The sequence below is a fragment of the Arachis hypogaea genome, chromosome 8 (genome assembly GCF_003086295.3).
Source record: "Arachis hypogaea cultivar Tifrunner chromosome 8, arahy.Tifrunner.gnm2.J5K5, whole genome shotgun sequence".
NCBI lineage: Eukaryota > Viridiplantae > Streptophyta > Magnoliopsida > Fabales > Fabaceae > Arachis > Arachis hypogaea.
The window spans coordinates 6,174,813-6,197,163 of NC_092043.1; the positions used below are offsets into that span (position 1 = coordinate 6,174,813).

The 22,351-nt window shown below is 32.5% G+C and overlaps 2 protein-coding genes and 1 long non-coding RNA gene across 9 annotated transcripts; all 3 read right to left on the reverse strand.

The window, feature by feature from the left end:
• Positions 1 to 126: 126 nt before the first annotated feature.
• On the reverse strand, positions 127 to 3,787 carry LOC112705828 (uncharacterized). Of its 6 annotated transcripts, none has more exons than XR_011864478.1 (7): positions 3,565 to 3,787; positions 3,402 to 3,454; positions 3,249 to 3,298; positions 1,281 to 1,464; positions 1,121 to 1,197; positions 717 to 807; positions 127 to 617 (listed from the first exon to the last, which is right to left on the reverse strand). It is a non-coding gene; the product is annotated as an uncharacterized lncRNA (long non-coding RNA). The 6 variants fall into 6 exon arrangements; XR_011864475.1 differs by having other exon boundaries at positions 1,281 to 1,584; XR_011864476.1 differs by having other exon boundaries at positions 1,330 to 2,764.
• Positions 3,788 to 5,441: 1,654 nt separating this feature from the next.
• Positions 5,442 to 6,908, reverse strand: LOC112705829 (uncharacterized). The gene is made up of 2 exons (XM_025756793.3): positions 6,373 to 6,908; positions 5,442 to 6,275 (listed from the first exon to the last, which is right to left on the reverse strand). Exons 1-2 carry the CDS (start codon positions 6,550 to 6,552, stop codon positions 5,769 to 5,771), a joined length of 687 nt encoding a protein of 228 aa, XP_025612578.1. The 5' UTR covers positions 6,553 to 6,908; the 3' UTR covers positions 5,442 to 5,768.
• A 640-nt stretch (positions 6,909 to 7,548) lies between these two features.
• On the reverse strand, positions 7,549 to 11,067 carry LOC112705830 (uncharacterized). 2 transcript variants are annotated; one of them, XM_025756794.3, is made up of 8 exons: positions 10,709 to 11,067; positions 10,355 to 10,604; positions 10,128 to 10,216; positions 9,881 to 10,022; positions 9,064 to 9,159; positions 8,802 to 8,924; positions 8,297 to 8,559; positions 7,549 to 8,101 (listed from the first exon to the last, which is right to left on the reverse strand). In XM_025756794.3, exons 2-8 carry the CDS (start codon positions 10,485 to 10,487, stop codon positions 7,991 to 7,993), a joined length of 957 nt encoding a protein of 318 aa, XP_025612579.1. In that variant the 5' UTR covers positions 10,488 to 10,604; positions 10,709 to 11,067; the 3' UTR covers positions 7,549 to 7,990. The 2 variants fall into 2 exon arrangements, with proteins under 2 accessions (XP_025612579.1, XP_072056573.1); XM_072200472.1 differs by having other exon boundaries at positions 10,355 to 11,067.
• Positions 11,068 to 22,351: the final 11,284 nt, after the last annotated feature.

Here is a 22,351-nt window from a genome sequence, read left to right on the forward strand (position 1 = left end):
TATTTATCATTCCTTTATTTTATTTTATTTTATATTATTTTATATATTTTTTTTATCAAATGCAGTATAGGACAAGGGATTCAGTCTAAGTCTAATGACACAGCAAAGTTGCTTTCCTTAGTCACCTAAAAAAAAAGTTGCTTCCCTTATTTTAAAGTAATGCACATGCTGCTGTTTATGGCATATGCATAATGCACAAATTTCACTTAAGGACACTAATGGAGATGTAAGAATCACAAATGGCCAGTAGGAAAAATAAAACCAAACTGCCAAGAGACTAATGGAATTCTGAACTAAGTCAAAAACAGAAAAAAAGTTTGAATACACTGAAATACGCCTCCTCATCTGACCCCTTTTTAGATCTCCCCTAAACTTATTCATAAAATCAAACCCATTGAACCAAGAACATCACAATATGCATTTATCTCATCCTCTCCGATTCACTCACCATATAACAAGATTTGGAGATATCAATTATCAGTTCACTTTTGAGAAGGATTTTTCAAAATCCATTCTACTAAAGTAGCAACACCAAATCCTGTTGTTGAGCGTTTTTTCTCGTTCCATACCGAACCGGCCAAGTTGATATGTATCCATTGAACCTTTTCATTAACAAACTGCAAAATAGCAGTTGTTGGTAGATATTTCCCAATAAGTTTATGGAGTAATTTTAAGAGAATAACAAGATTCTATATGATTAGACACATCATACATACCTGTTTTAGGAAAAGGGCGGCAATAATAGCACCACCTTGTCGAATCAAATCCATACATACATAATATAACAGTACTTTAGATCAAAATTACCTGCAATTGAGGGTCCAAGAGCAACCACATATGCCCCAGTTAAAGTTGCCAGGTCAACAAATGGTAATATTATAATAAACAAATAATAAAAACTACTACACATTTTAGTTATATTGATCCTAGAGGCCAAAATCTCTAATCATTGATTTCCAGTTTTACACATTTATTTGTACCAGATATTTCTACAATAGGTTTGCCATACGATAATTCAAGTGACCATACGATAATTCAAGAGACCAATACATTGCATCTAGATATTTCTCCCGCCTGATTTTAGAAACCTATACATTGGTGTGCCTAAAAAGAAACTTACAATCGATACTCCCATAAATATAGCGGGAATGCCAAAACCAAGAGTCCATCCTGCATTGTCTTGAATCCACACAATTTCTACATAAACTTATCATGATTAGGGTTACCATAATTGTCATTGTTGTTATCAGAAAAACAAAAAGGCCAAAGTAGAAACTAACATCATAGACAAGGCAAAAAAAATATGAAGTTTCAGAGAGAGAGAGAGACAGAGAGAGAAATTTGAAGAAGAGGTCCTTCTTCGATTAGTGCTGCATCATCAAAGGAACCCATATTTCTGGAGGAACCCGTTTCCTCAGAGGAACCATTTCAACTGTTTGTTGTTTCAGAACGGAACCCTCTATTCTGTTCTCGTCACAGAAAATTGGAGAATGAAAGTGATGATGAAATATTGAAATGAGTACAAGAATGTGTCACATTATAAATTCATAATCATCATAGCCATTGTTACTGTTTCACGATTTCCTGCTAGAATCAAAGTCAATAAAACATTAGATGTGTGTTTGTAATAAAAACTTTTGTTTGAAAGGAGTTCTATATGATTGTGCAGTCCAAGTGGCAATGATCCTGAAGAGCCAAGGATACCACCTCCAAAAAATTGATTCATTTGCAAGCATAGGTTTAAATTACATATGATACTTTTAAGTTTAATAGAGTAGCAAATAAATAAGTACCTCTTTATCTGATAGAAAAATGCCAGATTCACTTTCAAGTAGTAATGTTGATTAAAAGAACCAATGCACCAACATAAAAGAAGTCAAAAATACTCATGAGGTTGTTACGTATTATAAATAAAATTCGTTATAATTGGTAGATCATGGAGCTGCTACTTATCAGTTTTGGCAAGAAAACTAAGTGAAACTATCTTGAATTAGAAAGATAGAAAGCAATAAACTATATAAAAAAAGAATTAAGTTTTGTAATTTATTGATCATAAAAGAAGAAATCAGAATCATAGCTTTCTCTCTACAATGAGTTACACTATACATCAACTGGCCTCTCTCTATTATATACTCTTCACAAAAATCTATGGTCCTATCATAGAGTGTTAAAATTCACAATATAGGCACGGATAAAAAGATAGCAAGAAAGCACATGCAGGAACAGAGAATGAGACTTAAATAATTAAGTCTAAGTCGGTTAACATCAAACGAAAAATTTTCAAGCTCAGGGACCCTAGTTTGTTCAAAGGAATTAGATTAGCATATTAAGTATTTTTTGGTCTGCTCTATATAACTAGAAATTATTTTTATTATTTTAAAAACAAATTAAAGTTCCTCCACTCATTTGACAAAAAATAGCTAGATAGTGACATAAAGTCTTACTTGAGTTCTTATATTCTGTGCAATCTGTACAGGGAGTATAATCACTTCCAAGATAACTTATAAACAACTTTAAGAGTTGTATACAAGAAAATTGCCAACCAAATCCAGGAAGCAAACAGTGGATACCAGAAAAGTTATATACAATAAGTAAAAGAGAACAGGACTTGTTCATTATAGAGCTCAAAACCGGTAATGCTAAATTGGTACTGAGAAGTGGCACTAGATTTTCGTGGTGCCGTCGGCTCAGGATCAGAAAGAAATTCTGTGAGAGTAGAGAGATCATATGCCTTCAATTTTTCTTCTTCCGCCTTTGTTGTTTACTATTTTTTTGAAAGGAGAGGAAAACATCACTAAAAAACCAAAAAAGATTATATCTAGATGTCTCCCCTGTAAAGGATTGTTTAAATTATTACTAATTCATTTGGATTACAGCAAACTGCATTTCTTATGTGAATGCATCAACCATTTAATTAATCCTAGATCACTATTTACTTACAGGAAAAATATAAATTCTTTTAAAAGTAAAAATAAAATTCTCCTTGGAATACTCACATCAAGAGTAAAATACAAGCTCATTCATATATGAGTACAAGAGTAGACATGTATATTAAGTGACAGAATGCCTGATTCCTAAAATAATAACAAATGCAATACACAATAAAGAACCCTAAAAATATTCAAAGTATCTATGAACATAATAACAGTGCAAAGTACATTTAACTAGCCATTAAACCTGTTACAAGCACAATGAAGTATTTCCATAATCCATCTTAATAACAATGCCGTTTGAAATAAGATCATTACCTTAGTAATAGACTTTTGAGCACTCAAGCAAGTCACAGCATCTTTCACCTCTACAGTAACACCAAGGATTGGATGCAGTTAAAATATATGGACAATTTTGGTATGTAATAATTCAATATTTGAAAAAAACAAAAAAATTGATTCGAAACTTACTAGAGTAAAATTGAACCTTTTTATCTAACTTGCGATTGGACTTCGACTCCTCCCTGCAAAAGCGAGAGAAGAACATAAATAACTGCAAACTCCAACTCAAGTCGCAAAGTAGATTTTAAACTTTGGAAACTAGAAAAACAGGGAAGGAGGGGAAGATATTAACTTTTTCCCTGGCGATGGACAGAAAAGCCAGCGAGGATTGGGATGACGTGCCGAGCTACCTGGATTTCAGACAGAGGGAAGAGGAAGAAGCGAAAGCGTTGAGCCTGGGGACGCCGGCGGCAAAGAACCTAGAGCTAGGGTTTTGCCGTTTTGGTTTAGGACTTTCACTGCTTTGCTTCAGAGGGGGGCACGAATTATTAGGAAAATTGGAAAAGATGAAAAACGATTGATTTTTTATTTTTTTGATATGTTTTGCTTTGCTTCGGACGGAGACACGAATGATTGGGAATTGGAGAAGATGAAGAACGATTAATTTTTTTATATGTTTTTGCTTTGTTGTTTAAATTAATTGAAACTATAAAATTATGATTAATTGAATTCTAGAATTTGATTAATTTAAAAGGGTATTTTTGTCTAATCAAATAAAGTAAAGATGTTTAAGACTTTTTATAAAATTGAATAAAAAAATATTTTTTTATTTTTATTTAATTAAAGAGATGTATTAGTAAAAGTGGTGATATAATATATATTTAAAAAAAATTTAAATACTGATATGGAAAATAAATTTCACATAGCTTGTTACTACTTGTTCATATTTTAAACGTATCAGTACCTATAAAACCTAGAATAAATAATAAATAAAATTTTTTAAAACTAGAAAATTACTTTCCGACTGAGTGGTGTAACTCGGAAACAAGGAAAACCTTCAACAATCTTTCCGAAATCAGGGTGAGGTACATGTAAGAGGATTCCGATGATCAAGTAAATTTAGTGTCTGAACTTATGTATTTTAGATTAGAAAATATAATAATTTAGTAATTTTGTAATTTTGTGACTTTATTAGCCTTAACAACATACAAATTAACTAACAACGTAATATTTTTTTTTTTTTTTTTACCAAAGATAGGAGACTCGAACCCGCAACCTCTTAATTGAGTATGAGGAGACTATGCCATTTGAGCTATTACTCATTGGGAGCTTCTTTCACCTTGGGAGGAGTTTAAGAGTAGTCTTAAACGGGACTGTCCCTCTATTTAAGCAGTTCCTTGTTTTATTTTTTTTGTTTTTCTTTGTTTAATTTATTTCAGTCACCAAAAAAAAAAACTAACAACGTAATATATTTATTAATTAGTAACGTAAATATTCTTATTTAATCATAATCTCGCCCAGTATTATTCTTGTCCGGAACACGTCCACGTTGAACCAAATTGCTGCAGAACAAAAGGACTATTCTAATTTTTACAAGTGAATGAATTATATGGGTTAATATCCACGCACTGTTAATATTTTGGAAAAAAGAATGCACTAATAAAGATTGTGTTTGAAATTTGTGGCCTTTTGCTGCACATGTGCTATAAAATAAGCCCCGAGTCTTATCACGGACAAAAGTCGTTGAGGCATGAACTGGTAGTCTGATTGTAGATATGATAATAAATAAATAAATAAGAGAGGAAAGAAAATTTTGCTAAGGGAAAAGACTAAGTGGAAGGAAGAATAAATAACTCAACATTATTTATTAGCACCTACTCAATGTTAAAACAATTTTTTTTACAAAAAATCTTGTGTTAAAACTTAAAAGTATGTTTTATTTGTTCAGTAATATTTAAAAAAAATTAAAATCAAATTTTATAATTCATCATCTAATAATAAAAAAAGATACATCTTTACATAAAAATAGTTGTAAAATCTTTATAATAATATCACTTTACTTATTTTAAAAATTAAATTCACCAATGATCACTACCGACTGCCCAACTCTCATAATGCGTGGGGTGGTACGAAAGTCATATATCATTTGTTGTTTATGACTTTATTTAGAGGAAATTAAAGATCTTCGATAATAATTGGAAAATAAAAAGGTTAACTATGACATGGAGATTTGAGGCTAAAATTTTTATATATGAATAATTTTAATGTGAAATACAAAAATATTTGATCATTTTGGTATTCTACACAGTTGTGGTAGTAGCACAAAACGTCAGTGACGTTTTGTAATAAAAAAAAAAATTAATTATAAAAGAATAAAACCTTATTAAGGTTTTGTAATAAAAAAGTTTGGTTCATACTAGTAATACAATATTAAAAAGAAAAAGTTCGAGATTTGACGCTCCATAATACGAGAGTTTATTCCACATGAATAATGTTGAACTGGTTGCCACTATCTCACATGCAGTTCCTTGAAATAAGATGAAAGAAACAAGTTTATTAAAATTCAGGGTTTAATTTCTTATTATTGCTTGTTCTTAATTTACGGGATAACCATGACTCAGAAGGTGACTTGGGCAATGGCGGAAGCAACACAGCTCTGCGGCACAGACCAAAAGGCCATCCCTCACAGTGACAAAACTCCTGAATCACCGAACGCCTCCAGAATTTTGACACGTCAACAACGTCCTTCAAGCTTGAACAACGAGAAAGGCTTGTCTTCACTGAATAGAATGCTTCTCCACCACTCATCACAGAACTCCCACCACAGCACGAGAAACAGCTCTTAACAGAAAAGAATTCTTCACTTTGTTTGTACTGTTCTTGATTATCATCCCCCTCCACCACCATCACCACCCTTTCTTGTGATGGTGCTGCCATTTCCTGAGTCATATACTTCAGTTCATTTGTTACAGGAGTGTACACCCAAGAAAAGCTGTGTCTCAACACGTTCGGCTTCTGCTTCTGTTTTTCCATGACTCCGCTTATAATTGCTGACATAACCACCTGAAGAAGCAGAATATATGTTAATAAAGAGTTAAAAGAACAAGAACAACCATAATGGATGATTATATATGAGTTTAAAGATAAAGATTTAACGTACTTCGAGTTCCTCTTCGATGTCGCTCATTGGATACTCTTCTTCAAGGCTTGCATTTGAAAGCCTTCCACCAAAAGTCTGGCAAAGAGAAAACAATTCCTTCAGAGTTTCTACCATACATTTGCATCTCTTGGATTGGTGTTGGTGATTTGGTTGTTGCTCTTCATTGTAGAAGACACCCATGTTTGAAATTCATTCATCAATTCAGAGAGGAGAGAGAGTGATTTATATTTGTGGTGCTATACTGCTATATCGGTTTTGTGGATTCACATTAGTGCTTGTGATAGAATTTGACATGATTTATTATTGATAGTGGCTTTGCAGCGTACAGAAAGCACTTAAAAGAAAAAGGCTTTCCGTTCTTTAAGGTAAAGACAAAGTTAAAAATGTGCTCAAGACATTTTAACTAATGACTCAATTTAGGATTCAAATGTTTGTTTGACTTCAATAAGTACTATGGTTTGAGGAAATTTTGTGTGTACTTGGGATTAAACATGAGGTTACTAATAAGACCGTGACATGGGACACCTTTGTTTTTCGGCGTATTATGTTACCTGTTGTGAGCATAATAAATGCCTAAATGGCTTCAACGGGTAACCTTCAACTACTTTGTTTAATTGTATGTGATGTAAGTGGTGGTGCCTAGTCAGAGTAAACACTTTAAGTTAAAGTCATGGGGTTAATACGACGTGCCACCGAATAAACGCTGCTATCGAAGAGATTTGCTTAGATTGGTTACCCTTCAATTAAAGTTATACATATTGAATAAACAAGAATAGAAATGGACAAGACACTGAAGACAGGTAGCATTAGGAAATGTTAGCTTAAATAATCTCTTATCCTGATGCTGATTAAACATAGCAGTCAGGATTTTAGGTGAAAGAACGAACCTTCTGTCAACAATTTAATTCATTGCAATTGAATGCACAAACAAAGGCTCTAGATGTTTCTCTAGACTTGAGGTACCAGATTAACATGTGATAACTACAAATTCTGAAAAATTCTACGTTTGTATTGTGCAAGTTTAAGCCACCTATTTGACTTTAACTACTTACTTCCTAACAGAGTTTCCACACAAAAAGTTAAACTCCAATGGATCAACAAAGCACATCTTGAAGGATGCATAGATGTAAATAGAAAAGGAAGTTAGGGTGGAGATCCTCATCAACATGCTCAACATGAACAAGCATTATGCTGCTATTAATAGGATTCCAAATCCCATGGAGAACAATCAATTATGTTACTTATCAGAGATAGCTTACAACAAACAACTCCCTTTTCTGTAAAAGTCACATTTCCTCAGTGTTAATGCTATCAAATAACTTACAACAAATGATCTCCTTGTCGGTTAAAGTCACATTCCCTAACTGTAAACTCAAACCGACCATGGTGAAAAAATCTTTGGCACTGAGATGTCTTCCTTTTGACCAAAACCAAGTCCTAAATGACCATGGAAAAATGGTTTGCAACCCAGTTCATTTCGTTATAAAAAAAGCACATGTTCGGGAAAAGTAGAAGAATCCAGCGGTGCAGCACAGGCTTTGCCTGAACTAGCTTTGTGGTCTTATAGTATACAAGGCAGCATCTGGTTGAAGATCAACTATGGTGTTGGTCATGTGCTTCATACACTAACAATTCCAGAGACCCATGGAACAACCACTGGTGCTGATTGGTGTGAGTTCCGATACCATTCAGGATATTTATCCTTAAAATTCAATCGAGGTTTCTCAGCCTGAATTCAGAACATTGAATAAAGTAAATTAGCCGGCCGAAGGAAAAACACGCGCAAGTGGGAAAATTTTAGATCAGACAATATATGCTATTATGTAACCTTTTATCCCTCCAGACCTTGGAGAATACAATTATCTAAAGTTATGCAAATATATAGAGGGGGAGTCAAACTATTGAACCATGAGATATGACTTACATATTTAAGCCAGCATTCCTGATGTTTGTGTTGATATCTATCTGGTGAATGACACCCAAACTCAGATGGGCAATAAACCCAAATATTGCATTTCTTTTGACCTTCTTTGGCATGTTTCGCATGATCCAAGCAAGCTTGACAGCAATCAGCTGCACTAGCCTTGTGGTGGGTGAGACCCCATCTTACTGCATCACCATCATAATCTGTGTGAAGTTCAGCATGGCACTCAGGTGGAAGGGACCTGCCAGGAAGAACCTCCTCCTCTGCAGAGAATAATATATGCTTTTGAATACAAAGAATAAATAACTTCAAAGAGGAAAAAGCTTACGGGAATACTTCTTCCAAACTCTATCACACAATGTATGCAGGGTTAAGTGATTCTGGGAAACCAGTATAGTATAGAGAGGAATGTTTTATATACATTCATTGCATACCACGGGGTACCGAGGGAAGATTAAAAGTCTACAATCAGAATAATAAAATAGACTGGAGATATGGATAATACCAAACCCCTCTGCACCCTCAGGTTTGTCTTCATGTTCTGTATTAACAACTTGAACAGGTATCCAAAGGCCAATCTCTTCACAAATTGCAGCCCAATCAGACTCCAATGCTCTTGCTAGCATACCTAGGAGATGGAAATAAACACTTAAGCACAAGGTATAAAAGATTTGTAAAAAATTCATTGCTTGTTTGAACGAACATGCTGCATTATTTCAAAGTATCACACAATCAACTTTTATAAACATAGCAGAAAATGTTCATACCAGCCTCTTCATGGGGAATGGCTGAGTTGGAAGTCCTACTCACAAGAGCCAACTTAGCCTCTCTCAGTTTTTCCATTCGCCAATTTTCAACTGCTTCTGTATTTTTTAAAACGTAATATCACCAAATCGAGCAAGAATGGACAGAATTAAGTGAGGTAAGCCAGTAAAATGTTTTCCAAATTCTTTGAACATATACAAGATAAGACCACCAAAGTTTAGAATCTAAAATAACATGATAGCAATCCACAAAACAAGGGGGATTACACCACGTATGCTTGAGATAAAACTGCATCAAACTTCACTAGAATGGTTTTTCTTCTTGATTGGTTTAAGATTCAGTCAATGTCTGTACTTTTTACCAAACATAAGACCGGCTTACTTATTATTCCTTATTTTAAAAACCCATCTCTTAACCAGGCGAGACACATCTATAGGAACACCACGGTGGTGCAATGTTGTGGAAGTAATTAAGTGATTCTATGACACACACAGCATGGTAAACTACAAAGATTTTCTAAGGTTGTTGAAAGTGCATTTCTATTGCCCTTAAGCAACCTGAAAGTTGCCAAAAAAGAAAAATGGAAGTGGAAGACAGTGCAAAGGTACAGCTATCTATCTTACAAAAAATATAATACACAAGTTGCAGAGAAACTGCAAGAAAAATAGTGCAAATTGCAAAACATATTCTTTGGTGAACTTGATGTACTTTGTAGTTAATAGTTAAATTCAAACAATATAATACACAAGTTGCACAACAATGTTCTATTTATTTCAATGAAAAATAGATTCTCAGAAGCACAAGTTACAGGCAAAAAACCTCGTTCCTTAGCAATATCTGTGCGAGTGGAGTTCAAGTTGGTTAGTCTCTGCAGTATCTCATCAATTATACTCTGTTTCAAAGGCGGAGGCAATTCAACCGCCGCAGTTTCGGTTGAAAACTCACCTTCTAAATCCTTCACCTATTAGCACAAACAGCATTTTAATAATATTCACTGCAGTTAACTTCTGAGGAAGTGCTTACCCTACTCAGAAATATAAATAATAAGTGCTTAGTTACTTCTTACCAATTTAATTAACTCCTCCGGTTTAAACTCCTTTCGTATTCGGATAGATTCCTCCATTTTCCTAATCTGATCTGGGTTATACAATACACCTGACATAATAAAAAAATAAAGAAAGAAAAAAAAATCAATACAGAAAACGCAGAGAGAGAAGCAACAAAGTGTTATAAAAAAGAGAGGATGATAAAGTGAAAAAGTTGAATCGGAGATTAATGTTAATAGTTACTTACTATTGCGTGAAACGTTACCGGAGTAGATGTATAAAGAAGCGTAGAGAGTGCGAAGAGCGTAGAGTAGAAGTGCGATGTTGAAGAAGCATAGCAAGAGTGTGATTTTCTTGTAGGAACTGTTGCTTCTCGCCATCTTCCTCTTTTCTGTTTTATCCTCATTCCACCATTGCACGCTTCTTCTTTTATCTCTGCGGCGCCTTTAATATTTTTCAAAACTAGATATTTTGGCTCCGATTATAGATCGATGAAACTGAAACGAGCTCAAATATAATTTGACTTAGTGAAGAAAGTAACAATGTTGAAGTAGAGAATGATGATTGGATCGATTATCGCTTAGGCCTTAGCTGAGCTTACAGAAACGGACATCGAAGTGATCGAACCCGGTTTGTTTGTTTCTATCTTGTGTGTCTTCTTTGGATTGAGCTGGTTTTTTTCCTCCGCCACTGGGGATGGCGGCCGTGCTAAATTGCGCTTGCCAGTCAGGCTAACGTGCGCCCCCTATTTTGAAACTGATTTTGTAGCGAGAAATTAGCCACGGTACCTTTTGTTCGCTCGGATGTCAAGTTGTCAACACTGGCCTGGGCAGTGGGCACTCATTACTCACACATGACACATTGACACACCATTTTTAAGGTGTTTAATGTAAGGTGTTAGAGAGTACAAAAGTTGTTGATCCAAAATAAATTCAAAACAGGAAAATAAAAGGAAAATATGATCGCAAAAGTTCGCTTTTTAATTTTTGTGTTGTAGTTCAGTCATATTTTTTAATAAAGTGAAAATTTGACATATTTTTTGGTATTTATTTCGGTGCGATAATAAATTTATACGTACCGATACGAAAAAAATATAAAAAATAATAATAAGTCATGTAAAATTTATTTTTTACGTCAATATCAGATTTTTTTTTAAAAATAAATATCATATAACTAATTTTATTAAAATATCTTTATAATTTAATAAAAATAAAAAATATTTTTATTTAATTTTATAAAAAATTTAAACATCTTTACTTTAGTTAATTAGACAAAAATATTTTTTTAAATTAATCAAATTTTAAAATTCAACTTATTCTAATTTTTTATTTTCAAATAATTTAAACAACAGAACAAAAACATATCTGAAAAACAAAAAAAATCAAAAGATTGTTCTTTCATCTGGATTTTAGAAACCCTCTCTTCGATTACCGTCTATGAAGATTTTCTAGTGTTCTTCATCTTCTCAAAGTTCTCTCTCTCCCTCTCTCTTTCTCTCTCTCTCTGGCATCGCACCCAAGCTCTCTTCCTCTCTCCTTTCCGGTCTCGCAATCAAGGTCGTCGTCGCAATCGAGGTCGTCATCGCAATCGAGAGCGTCGCCATCTTGTGTGTATCAAAGAGCGTCGTCGTCTTCCTCTTCGTCCTCCTCGTTCTTCATTACCGTCGTCAGCCTCTCCTTTCCAGTAATTCCTTCCTTGTGATTTCTGTGATTTTAATTATTATAGCATTGGTGTGATTTTTATAATTAGTGTAATTTAGTTTGATTTATGTGATTTTATATTAGTTGTTGTTAATTTTAACAAAATAAAAAACTTAAGAAAATTGTATGCGACAATCGACAAAATTGGACATGAGCTTCATGTGAGATATTTTGGGGGCAGCCTTTAGTTTTATTTTGGGGGAATGATATGGTTTAGATTTTTTATCCTAATTGAATTCTTATTTTATCTGGATATATTTTTTGAAACTTTGAATGCAATTTTTTTAATAGAAAATTTAATTTAGACAACAATAGTTTCATTTTTCAAATGCTGCATAGTATCTTAATACACATCTAATTTCACAAATTCTAAGTGATACACTCAAGATGTCACTTATCTTAGCTATTTTCGATCATGCATTCATCAATCCGAAAGAATATTCTTGAACCTTAAGTATCAAAACATACCTCTTTCTTGACAATACCAACAATGCATATAAAAGTCAACCATATTATAAGAAAAATGTCAATTGGAGATGAATAATAATAATAATAATAATAATAATAATAATAATAATAATAATAATAATAATAATAATAATAATAATAAACTACTTATTACTTAGTACTCACAATAGGCAGCTTTCATCCAGAAATAATAATTGGAGTAAGTGAGTTTCTTCTCCTTTTTTTAGCAATAGACAAATTCGTTTTTGCCTTCTCCTAAGAGCATAGCAACAATGGATTACTCGACGCACTACCTTGTTGAGTAAGAATATTAGAATTGGAACCAAAGACCTTAAACACTTTAAAGGGAGAACCGACATTATTTTTCAAATGTTGAACAATAGATTGAACTAGTTAAGTCAATTGATCAATTGAATTGGCTAATGAATCCAAAGTCACTTTTTCTAACTGTTCGCTGTAATGATAAAGAAAAAAATTAACAAGAATGTAAAAATAGAAATAATAATGAGATATTAATCAAATAACAAATTGAAATTCACAATAAACACCCAAATCTAGAACATAAAAATTATTCATCAAATTACAAATCTAAATTCACCATAACCAGTGTCTAGATATGAGAAAGGTGTCATTGTCACCCCTTTAAAACAGACCCAGGGACGTGTGTGGCTGCGTGTGCAGTAGGGCACATTGCTAAGGACATAAAACGTGGCAGCGCGATGATCTACGATAAGGCAGCAAGGCAGAAAAGAGAGCGAATCTGCGAGAATAAAGAGAAGCAATGCAGAGAACAAAATATGTGCAGCTGTGCGTGAAGCCGATCAGACGAAAGAGACACGTAGAAAGCATAAAAATGATAGAGTAAGAGTGACTCATGACCGTGGAGAGTGAGAGGGGAATGAGTGACTAAACCCTAAATTCTTTTTGCTTTTTTTTTTTTGCCAAATTGCATAATCATATTGTGTATGCTGAGAATTATAGAAGAATATTTTTATATATTTTTTATATGGTAGAATAATACCATGAACACATATTCTTAAATCAAAGAATTATAGAAGAATATTGAGAATAAATTCATAAAATCAGAATAATAAAAATAATAATTATTATATACCTGTTTAAATTTTTTGTTGGTTTTTTATGGTTCTTCATGTTAGGAATAGAACTTGCCTCAGCAGAAACAGCCCGATTATTTCTACGTGTTTTTACTATTGTAATTAGCTTATGATTTTATGTATTTCAGAAAGAATACATAACAATAATAAAAGAGAGTCGCTATTATATATCAATTTAAGGTGAATCTATATAAAATATAAATTCAATCTAATTATTGACAATCTTATTAGTGTTATAATCAAAATAAATCATATAGATTCTATTTTCAAATAAATATTCAATCAAAATTAATATTATCTAAGTTTGAATATTGATATCTACCATAAATAATTTTTAGATAAAAATCATATATTTTCAATTGTATAAAATTTTTAAAAAGATATTTATTTATTATCAAAAATTATGTTTTTATTATAACGTAAATTTGAATAATAATATATACTAGGAACAATATCTAAATAAAAATAATAAGTTTTCAATAATCTGCAATTTTAAAAAGTAATATATTTATTATTAAAAATTATATATTTATTGTCACAAAGATTAATAATAAGTTATAAAAATAATATCTACTTTAAATAGTAAATTTTATTAAATTACACTCATAAATAATGTACATATCTTATAATTATATGATATGATATAAATATAAAATAATAAAATCTTTTTAAAAGATAATTTCTCAAAAATAAAGTAGGAACCAATAAAAATTTGAACTATATATAAAGACATATTTTAACATGTCATTAACAAATTATATTTACATTATAATTCTAATTACGTTATATATATGCTTGGATGTTTGACATGGGTAAGCAAGAATCATCCGAACCATCTCAACGTAGCGAGAATAAAAGAGACATAAGAGAGGTTAGCAAGAATGTTATTGATAACTAACTCTTATGTTATCCGTACTTCAACCATATACCTCACATACCCCAATATTTCTATTCTATGTACCACCGTTTTTATACAGTTGTAGTATATTCTAATGAATCTCTGACAACCATGCATCCATTGCTATACAACATATTCCAACCATTATTTATCATAGGTCCAACTGTCACAAATTTTCAGCCTCATACTCTTTTATATCATTTTCAATCTACTAATAATCCAAGAGATACAGATAAAATTCTTAAACTGCTAAAGTATCCACAACATCATCAGTCTGACTCTAGTACAAATAAGAAAGCATCAAAGCATACAAGTGTACGCGATAAGAAGATATCTACGGGTAAGAGAAGAATTGTCTGAAATTCACACCAACCATATTTTCAGACAAATGTGAATTCCAAACAATTCTTCTCTTGGCCGCAAATATCTTCTTATCACATACACTTGTATGCTTTGATGCTTTTTGTTTTGTACCAGAGTCAGACTAATGATGTTGTGAAGACTTTAGTAGTTTAAGAATTTTATCTGTATCTCTTGAATTAGTAGATTAAAAAGGATATAAGAGAGTAAGAGACTGAAAATTTGTGACAGTTGGACCTACGATAAATGATGGTGGGAATATGTTGTATAGCGATGGATGCATGGTTGTCGGAGATTGGTTAGAATATATTGCATGTAAAATCCGGTTAGTTAATAACTAATTAATTCATAAATTAAAATTTATTCTAGAAAAATTGAAATGTGTTTTTATGGGTTAATATGATAGAGAAAATTAAAACAAAAAATTCGACATTAATTTTAAAGAATTTGGCCCAAAATTTGGCCGAACGGGCCAAATCAATTGAATTGGGCTCAAACTGGGCCATGGGCCCAACCCATTCACATTAAATGAATGAGTTCAGCTCCTTCTCTCTCCATTTGGCAAGCTGAACACGTTGGAACAGCCATGGGAGGAGGAAGAAGAAGCAAACCCTTGGTTTGATTCAAAGTGCCATAACTTTTTATCTGGAGCTCCAATCGCCGCATTGTTTGTGGCCACGGGACCGCGGTATTGAGCTCTACAAAGCCCACAACTTTATTCAAGAGGTAAGCCATGATTTCATTTCAGTTTTCTCAGCCCTTGATTTCAAAATTCTTGGGTAAAAATGTTGAGATTTTGGGTTCTTTGATGTTATAGGATCCAATTAGCTTGAAGAAAAAGCTTAGTCTTGCCTCTTTGATCCTTAGGCTTGGTAAGATTCTCAATCCTAAGTGAAATACTTGAAATTTTGTGATTTAGTGATTGAATTGTATGTGTGGGTGTATATTATGTGTATTAGGCAATGTATATGTGTACATTGGAGCTTGATTGAAGTCGTGGAAAGTGTGGAGTGGGCTTGTGGTACTGAAAAATTGGTTGGTGTGGTGTTGAGGCATTGAAAGTTGAGGAAAAGTTCAATTGGAAGTGTTACGGGTTGAGCGGGGAATCGGTCAAGGTATGGTTTCGGTTTCCTATATCTAAAATGTAATGTAATGTGAAAAATTAGGCTAATGACCCTAGGATAGGATTTTGAAATATTGATGTAGTTGTTGGATGATATAGATTAAGTTAAATATATGAATAATGGTTGAATGGTTGTGAGTGGTACTAATTGTTGATAAAGCATGTAAGATTTTAAGTGAGATAGATGATATTCCTAATTGTTGGTAAGGTTGAGGCTCTTGTTGATGAGTATGAAATTGTATGTGATGTTGGTATGTACATATAATGATTAATGAAATTAAACATTTATTTGGAAATTGAGATGTGAAATGTTAATTATGAATTGAATTTATTGAATTGAAATTTGATTAAAAGTGGAAGAATTGGTGGGTTGAGGATTGAATGGGAAGTTGGAATATGCTTGATGTTGCATGGCTGAGTTCTGGTTGTTTCAAAAGGGGTTTGGAAGTTATGTGTTTTGAATATTTGAGGTTTTGTAAGTTTTGTAAAAATTGTGATTTTTGGCCAACTTTGGTGAAGCATAGCTTGATTTCCGGACCCCGATTTGTGTCAAATTTATTTGCGAAACTCTCATACGCGACCAGTCGATTCTGCCTGGTTCGCGAAATTAAACAATGCGTACGCATGACCCATGCGTACGTGTAACTTGGGGTTTCTTTGGTGCTCACGCGTACGCGTGACCTATGCGTATGCGTGATCCTGTTTCCAACAAATATGATTTTTTTATGTTTTTAAAATCGAATTTCAAGCTTCTAAGCCTCCATTTTCATCCTTTAAGTCCTAAATCAATATAGAATGCCTAGTAATTAGAAGAAACTAAGGAAGAGGGTAACTTGTGGACGAAAAAAAGGAAAAATTATGAGGAATTATGACAAATGATGATCATATGAGTTGTTTAGGATGATGGTGGAAGTGTTGTGTATGATGTGAGCCGAATGGCGATGTGTGATAATGAATTATGGTTGGTTATGAATTATGATTATAAGCCGGATGGCTGAGATAAATGTTGATTTATGGCCGAGATTGAATGCATATATGTGTATTGATTGAAAATGTGATTGTTGCACTTCCACCTATCTGAGATACGAGTTTTTCTGGGTGAAAGCAGTGGCTAGCCACCACGTGTTCCAGGTTGAGAGTCGATATTCTGCTGACCCTATGCCATAAGTGTGGCCGGACACTGTGAAAGTTCTGGATGAGCTCACCCCCATGGATAAACACCAGCGAGGGTGTTGTATGTGATTATGTTTATGTTTGTGAATAACTCGAGTTAGGGATGCACGACAGAGGGACAATCCAATGGTTAGCTACCAGGACTTATCGGGTTGGCTTTATAACCGACAGATGAGACTCATCAGCCACTAGGACAGGCATGCATCATATGTATTTATATGATTGTTTGGTGTGATTTGTTTGGAATGCCTAATCGATTGCATAAATACCTGCTACTCGTTTAACTGCTGTATTTGCTTCCTGTTTGTGATTTTCTTGCTTGACATAATTGTGTTTGCAATATCGAATTATTGATGGCGGTTGGGAGGTTTGGAGGTGTTGAAAAGGGGAGTGTTAGTTAGACTAAAGATCCTGAGTTAGTTGCCTATTTTCATTTCTCATGGTTTAGTTATGATTGTAAGCTTTAAATTATCTGTTGGGAGTTCTAGGATTGCCTTCAGATTTTCCAGGACATTATTTGTGGTTTTAAGATAGAGGAAGTGAGGTTCCTCGCTGAGGCATGCTAGAAGCTTCTGATTTTGAGAAGATATTCATCTTTTGGGCTTTATTTTGGTTATCTGTATTTACTTAAATACTTATTATCTCCACTTCTATATATATGATGTATTAAATCCTCTTAGAGGTTATTTTGGAGACTCGGGTTTGTAACTCTTTATTTTGGATTTTCTTTTTGGTTTTCCTATATCTCTATATATGTATAACTATGTGCTTGGGCCGGTTACCTTCGCAAACCCAGACCTGAGCTTTGCTATCTGTATCTTGCCCTCTATTGTACATATATTCGTATCAGCTTACTTTGTCTGTTTCATTTACGTTATAAATCGGAGTGTTGCACTTTTCAATTTAACGATTTTGTTTTATCCCTTTTTCTTCAAAGGCTCATAGTTAAAGATATTTTTTTACTCTTATTATATATAAGTTTACTTTTAGAGGTCGTAATATCTCACCACCTCCGTCTTATGACTTAAGCATAAGGTTCTGTGTGGTAGGATGTTACACTGCAGTAGTATAAAAACTGTGGTACATAGAATAGAAATATTGGAGTATGTGAGGTATATGGTTGAAGTACAGATAGCATAAGAGTTGGTTATCAATAACATTCTTGTTAACCTCTCTTGTGTCTCTTTTGTTCTTGCTACATTGAGATGGTCCGGATGATTCTTGCTTACCCATGTGAAGCACCCAAGCATATATGTAACACAATTAAAATTATAAGGTGAATATAATTTGCTAATGACATGTTAAAATATATCTTTATATATAGTTCAAATTTTTATTTGTTCCTACTTTATTTTTGAGAAATTATTTTTTAAAAAGATTTTATTATTTTATATTTATATCATATCATATAATTATAAGGTATGTGATTTTTTATGAGTGTAATTTAAAAAATTTACTATTTAAAGTAGATATTATTTTTATTTAAATTTTTTTTAAAGTAGATATTATTGATACGAGTTTTTCTGGGTGAAAGCAGTGGCTAGCCACCACGTGTTCCAGGTTGAGAGTCGATATTCTGCTGACCCTATGCCGTAAGTGTGGCCGGACACTGTGAAAGTTCTGGATGAGCTCACCCCCATGGATAAACAACAGTGAGGGTGTTGTATGTGATTATGTTTATGTTTGTGAATAACTCGAGTTAGGGATGCACGACAGAGGGACAATCCAATGGTTAGCTACCAGGACTTATCGGGTTGGCTTTATAACCGACAGATGAGACTCATCAGCCACTAGGACAGGCATGCATCATATGTATTTATATGATTGTTTGGTGTGATTTGTTTGGAATGCCTAATCGATTGCATAAATACCTGCTACTCGTTTAACTGCTGTATTTGCTTCCTGTTTGTGATTTTCTTGCTTGACATAATTGTGTTTGCAATATCGAATTATTGATGGCGATTGGGAGGTTTGGAGGTGTTGAAAAGGGGAGTGTTAGTTAGACTAAAGATCCTGAGTTAGTTGCCTATTTTCATTTCTCATGGTTTAGTTATGATTGTAAGCTTTAAATTATCTGTTGGGAGTTCTAGGATTGCCTTCAGATTTCCCAGGACATTATTTGTGGTTTTAAGATAGAGGAAGTGAGGCTCCTCGCTGAGGCATGCTAGAAGCTTCTGATTTTGAGAAGATATTCATCTTTTGGGCTTTATTTTGGTTATCTGTATTTACTTAAATACTTATTATCTCCACTTCTATATATATGATGTATTAAATCCTCTTAGAGGTTATTTTGGAGACTCGGGTTTGTAACTCTTTATTTTGGATTTTCTTTTTGGTTTTCCTACATCTCTATATATGTATAACTATGTGCTTGGGCCGGTTACCTTCGCAAACCCAGACCTGAGCTTTGCTATCTGTATCTTGCCCTCTATTGTACATATATTCGTATCAGCTTACTTTATCTGTTTCATTTACGTTATAAATCGGAGTGTTGCACTTTTCAATTTAACGATTTTGTTTTATCCCTTTTTCTTCAAAGGCTCATAGTTAAAGATATTTTTTTACTCTTATTATATATAAGTTTACTTTTAGAGGTCGTAATATCTCACCACCTCCGTCTTACGACTTAAGCATAAGGTTCTGTGTGGTAGGATGTTACACTGCAGTAGTATAAAAACTGTGGTACATAGAATAGAAATATTGGAGTATGTGAGGTATATGGTTGAAGTACAGATAGCATAAGAGTTGGTTATCAATAACATTCTTGTTAACCTCTCTTGTGTCTCTTTTGTTCTTGCTACATTGAGATGGTCCGGATGATTCTTGCTTACCCATGTGAAGCACCCAAGCATATATGTAACACAATTAAAATTATAAGGTGAATATAATTTGCTAATGACATGTTAAAATATATCTTTATATATAGTTCAAATTTTTATTTGTTCCTACTTTATTTTTGAGAAATTATTTTTTAAAAAGATTTTATTATTTTATATTTATATCATATCATATAATTATAAGGTATGTGATTTTTTATGAGTGTAATTTAAAAAATTTACTATTTAAAGTAGATATTATTTTTATTTAAAATTTTTTTAAAGTAGATATTATTTTTATAACTTATCATTAATCTTCGTGACAATAAATATATAATTTTTAATAATAAATATATTACTTTTTAAAATTGCATATTATTGAGAACTTATTATTTTCACTTAGATATTATTCATAGTATATATTATTATTCAAATTTGGGTTATAATAAAAACATAATTTTTTATAATAAATAAATATTTTTAAAAAATATATATATATTTGAAAATATATTATTTTTATCTAGAAATTATTTATGTTAGATATCAATATTCAAACTTAGATAATATTGATTTTGATTGAATATATAATTTATTTAAAAATAAAATCTGTGTGATTCATTTTTATTATAACACTAATAAGATTGTCAATAATTAGATTGAATTTATATTTAATATAAATTCACTTTAAATTGATATATAATAGTGACTCTCTTTTATTATTGTTATGTATTCTTTCTGAAACACATAAAATCTTAAGCTAATTACAAAGGTAAAAACACGTAGAAATAATCGGGCTGCTTCTATTGAGACAAGTTCTATTCCTAACATAAAGCACCATCAAGAACCAACAAAAAATTTGAATAGGTATATAATAATTATTATTTTTATTGTTCTTGTTTTGTGAATTTGTTCTCAATATTCTTCTATAATTCTTTGATTTAAAAATATGTGTTCATGGTATTATTCTACCATATAAAAAATATATAAAAATATTTTTCTATAATTCTCAGCATACATATTATGATTATGTATTTTGGCAAAAATAAAAAGCAAAAAGGATTTAGGGTTTGGTCACTCACTCCCCTCTCACTCTCCGCGGTCATAATTACTCCCCTCTATCATTTTTATGCCTTGTGTGCGCCTCTATCGTCTGTCCAGCGCCACCGTTCTCGCAAACGTCTCCTTCATCTGATCAACATTGCTTCTCTTTATTCTCACAGATTCGCTCTCTTTTCTACCTTGCTTCTTTGCCGTAGTTCATCGCGCTGCCACCATTTTGTGTCCTCAGTGTGCCCTACTGCATATGCAGCCGCACACGTCCCTGGGTCTGTTTTAAAAGGGTGACAATGACACTTTTCTCATATCTAGACGCTGGTTACGGTGAATTTAGATTTGTAACTTGATGAATGATTTTTTATGTTCTAGATTTGGGTGTTTATTGTGAATTTCAATTTGTCATTTGATTAATATCTTATTATTATCTCTATTTTTACATCCTTGTTAATTTTTTTCTTTATCGTTACAGTGAACAGTTGGAAAAAGTGACTTTGGATTCATTAACCAATTCAATTGGTCAATTGACTCAACTAGTTCAATTTATTGTTCAACATTTGAAAAATAATGTCAGCTCCCCCTCTAAGGTGTTTAAAGGTCTTTGGTTCCGACTCTAATACTCTTACTCAACAAGGTAGTGCATCGAGTAATCCATTGTTGCTATGCTCTAAGGAGAAGGCAAAAAAGAGAGAAAAAACTCACTTGCTTCAATTACTATTCCTGGATTAGAGCTGTCTATTGTGAGTACTATAATAAGTAGTTTATTATTATTATTATTATTATTATTATTATTATTATTATTATTATTATTATTATTATTATAGTAATAGTTATTTTTATATTTAGTGGGTGCATGTATCTTTTAGACCAATAGCTTCGATGGGTTTGGCCGATACTGAACTTGCAATTGCAACATACTTGTATGGTGATCTATTGGTGGATAAGTAAGTAAATTTAATAAGCATATTGTTTTTTAATGGCATTGTGGATTTGTTTAGCTATTTTTATTTATGTTAATTTATCTTTAGCAGCGATGAGGAGGATATAGTATTTTTAGGGGTTACAGCTCACAGAGATGTATTCAGGAGTTTGATGTCAGGCAAGCCTATTGTTTCTCCTGTGCTATACTTAGTAGCAGATATGATGAAGACAAAGTTGACCCGAGAAAGTGGTTATTGGTTTTTACCTCCAGTTTTTGCGGTAAATATATAGGAGTGTATATTAAAATAATACGGGTGTTTGTTATTTTTATTGCGCATATAAACAAGTGGCAAAAATAACGTAGATGTCAAAGAAGACAAAAATGGATCCCAACTGCCTGCCCTCTTGCATCACAGATATCTATTTGGGCAAAGTTGACTGCTTAAAAAGAGTAAGAATTGTTGCATACACCATATAACATAACATAATGCATTTATGTTTAATATACATAAAATTTGTTTTCGTATAAAAAAAGTTTGTCGTATAGAATCATATGCTTGTTATTCAATAAGTTTATATCATTTTTAAATTCAAATTAGCAAATATGGGTATGAAAT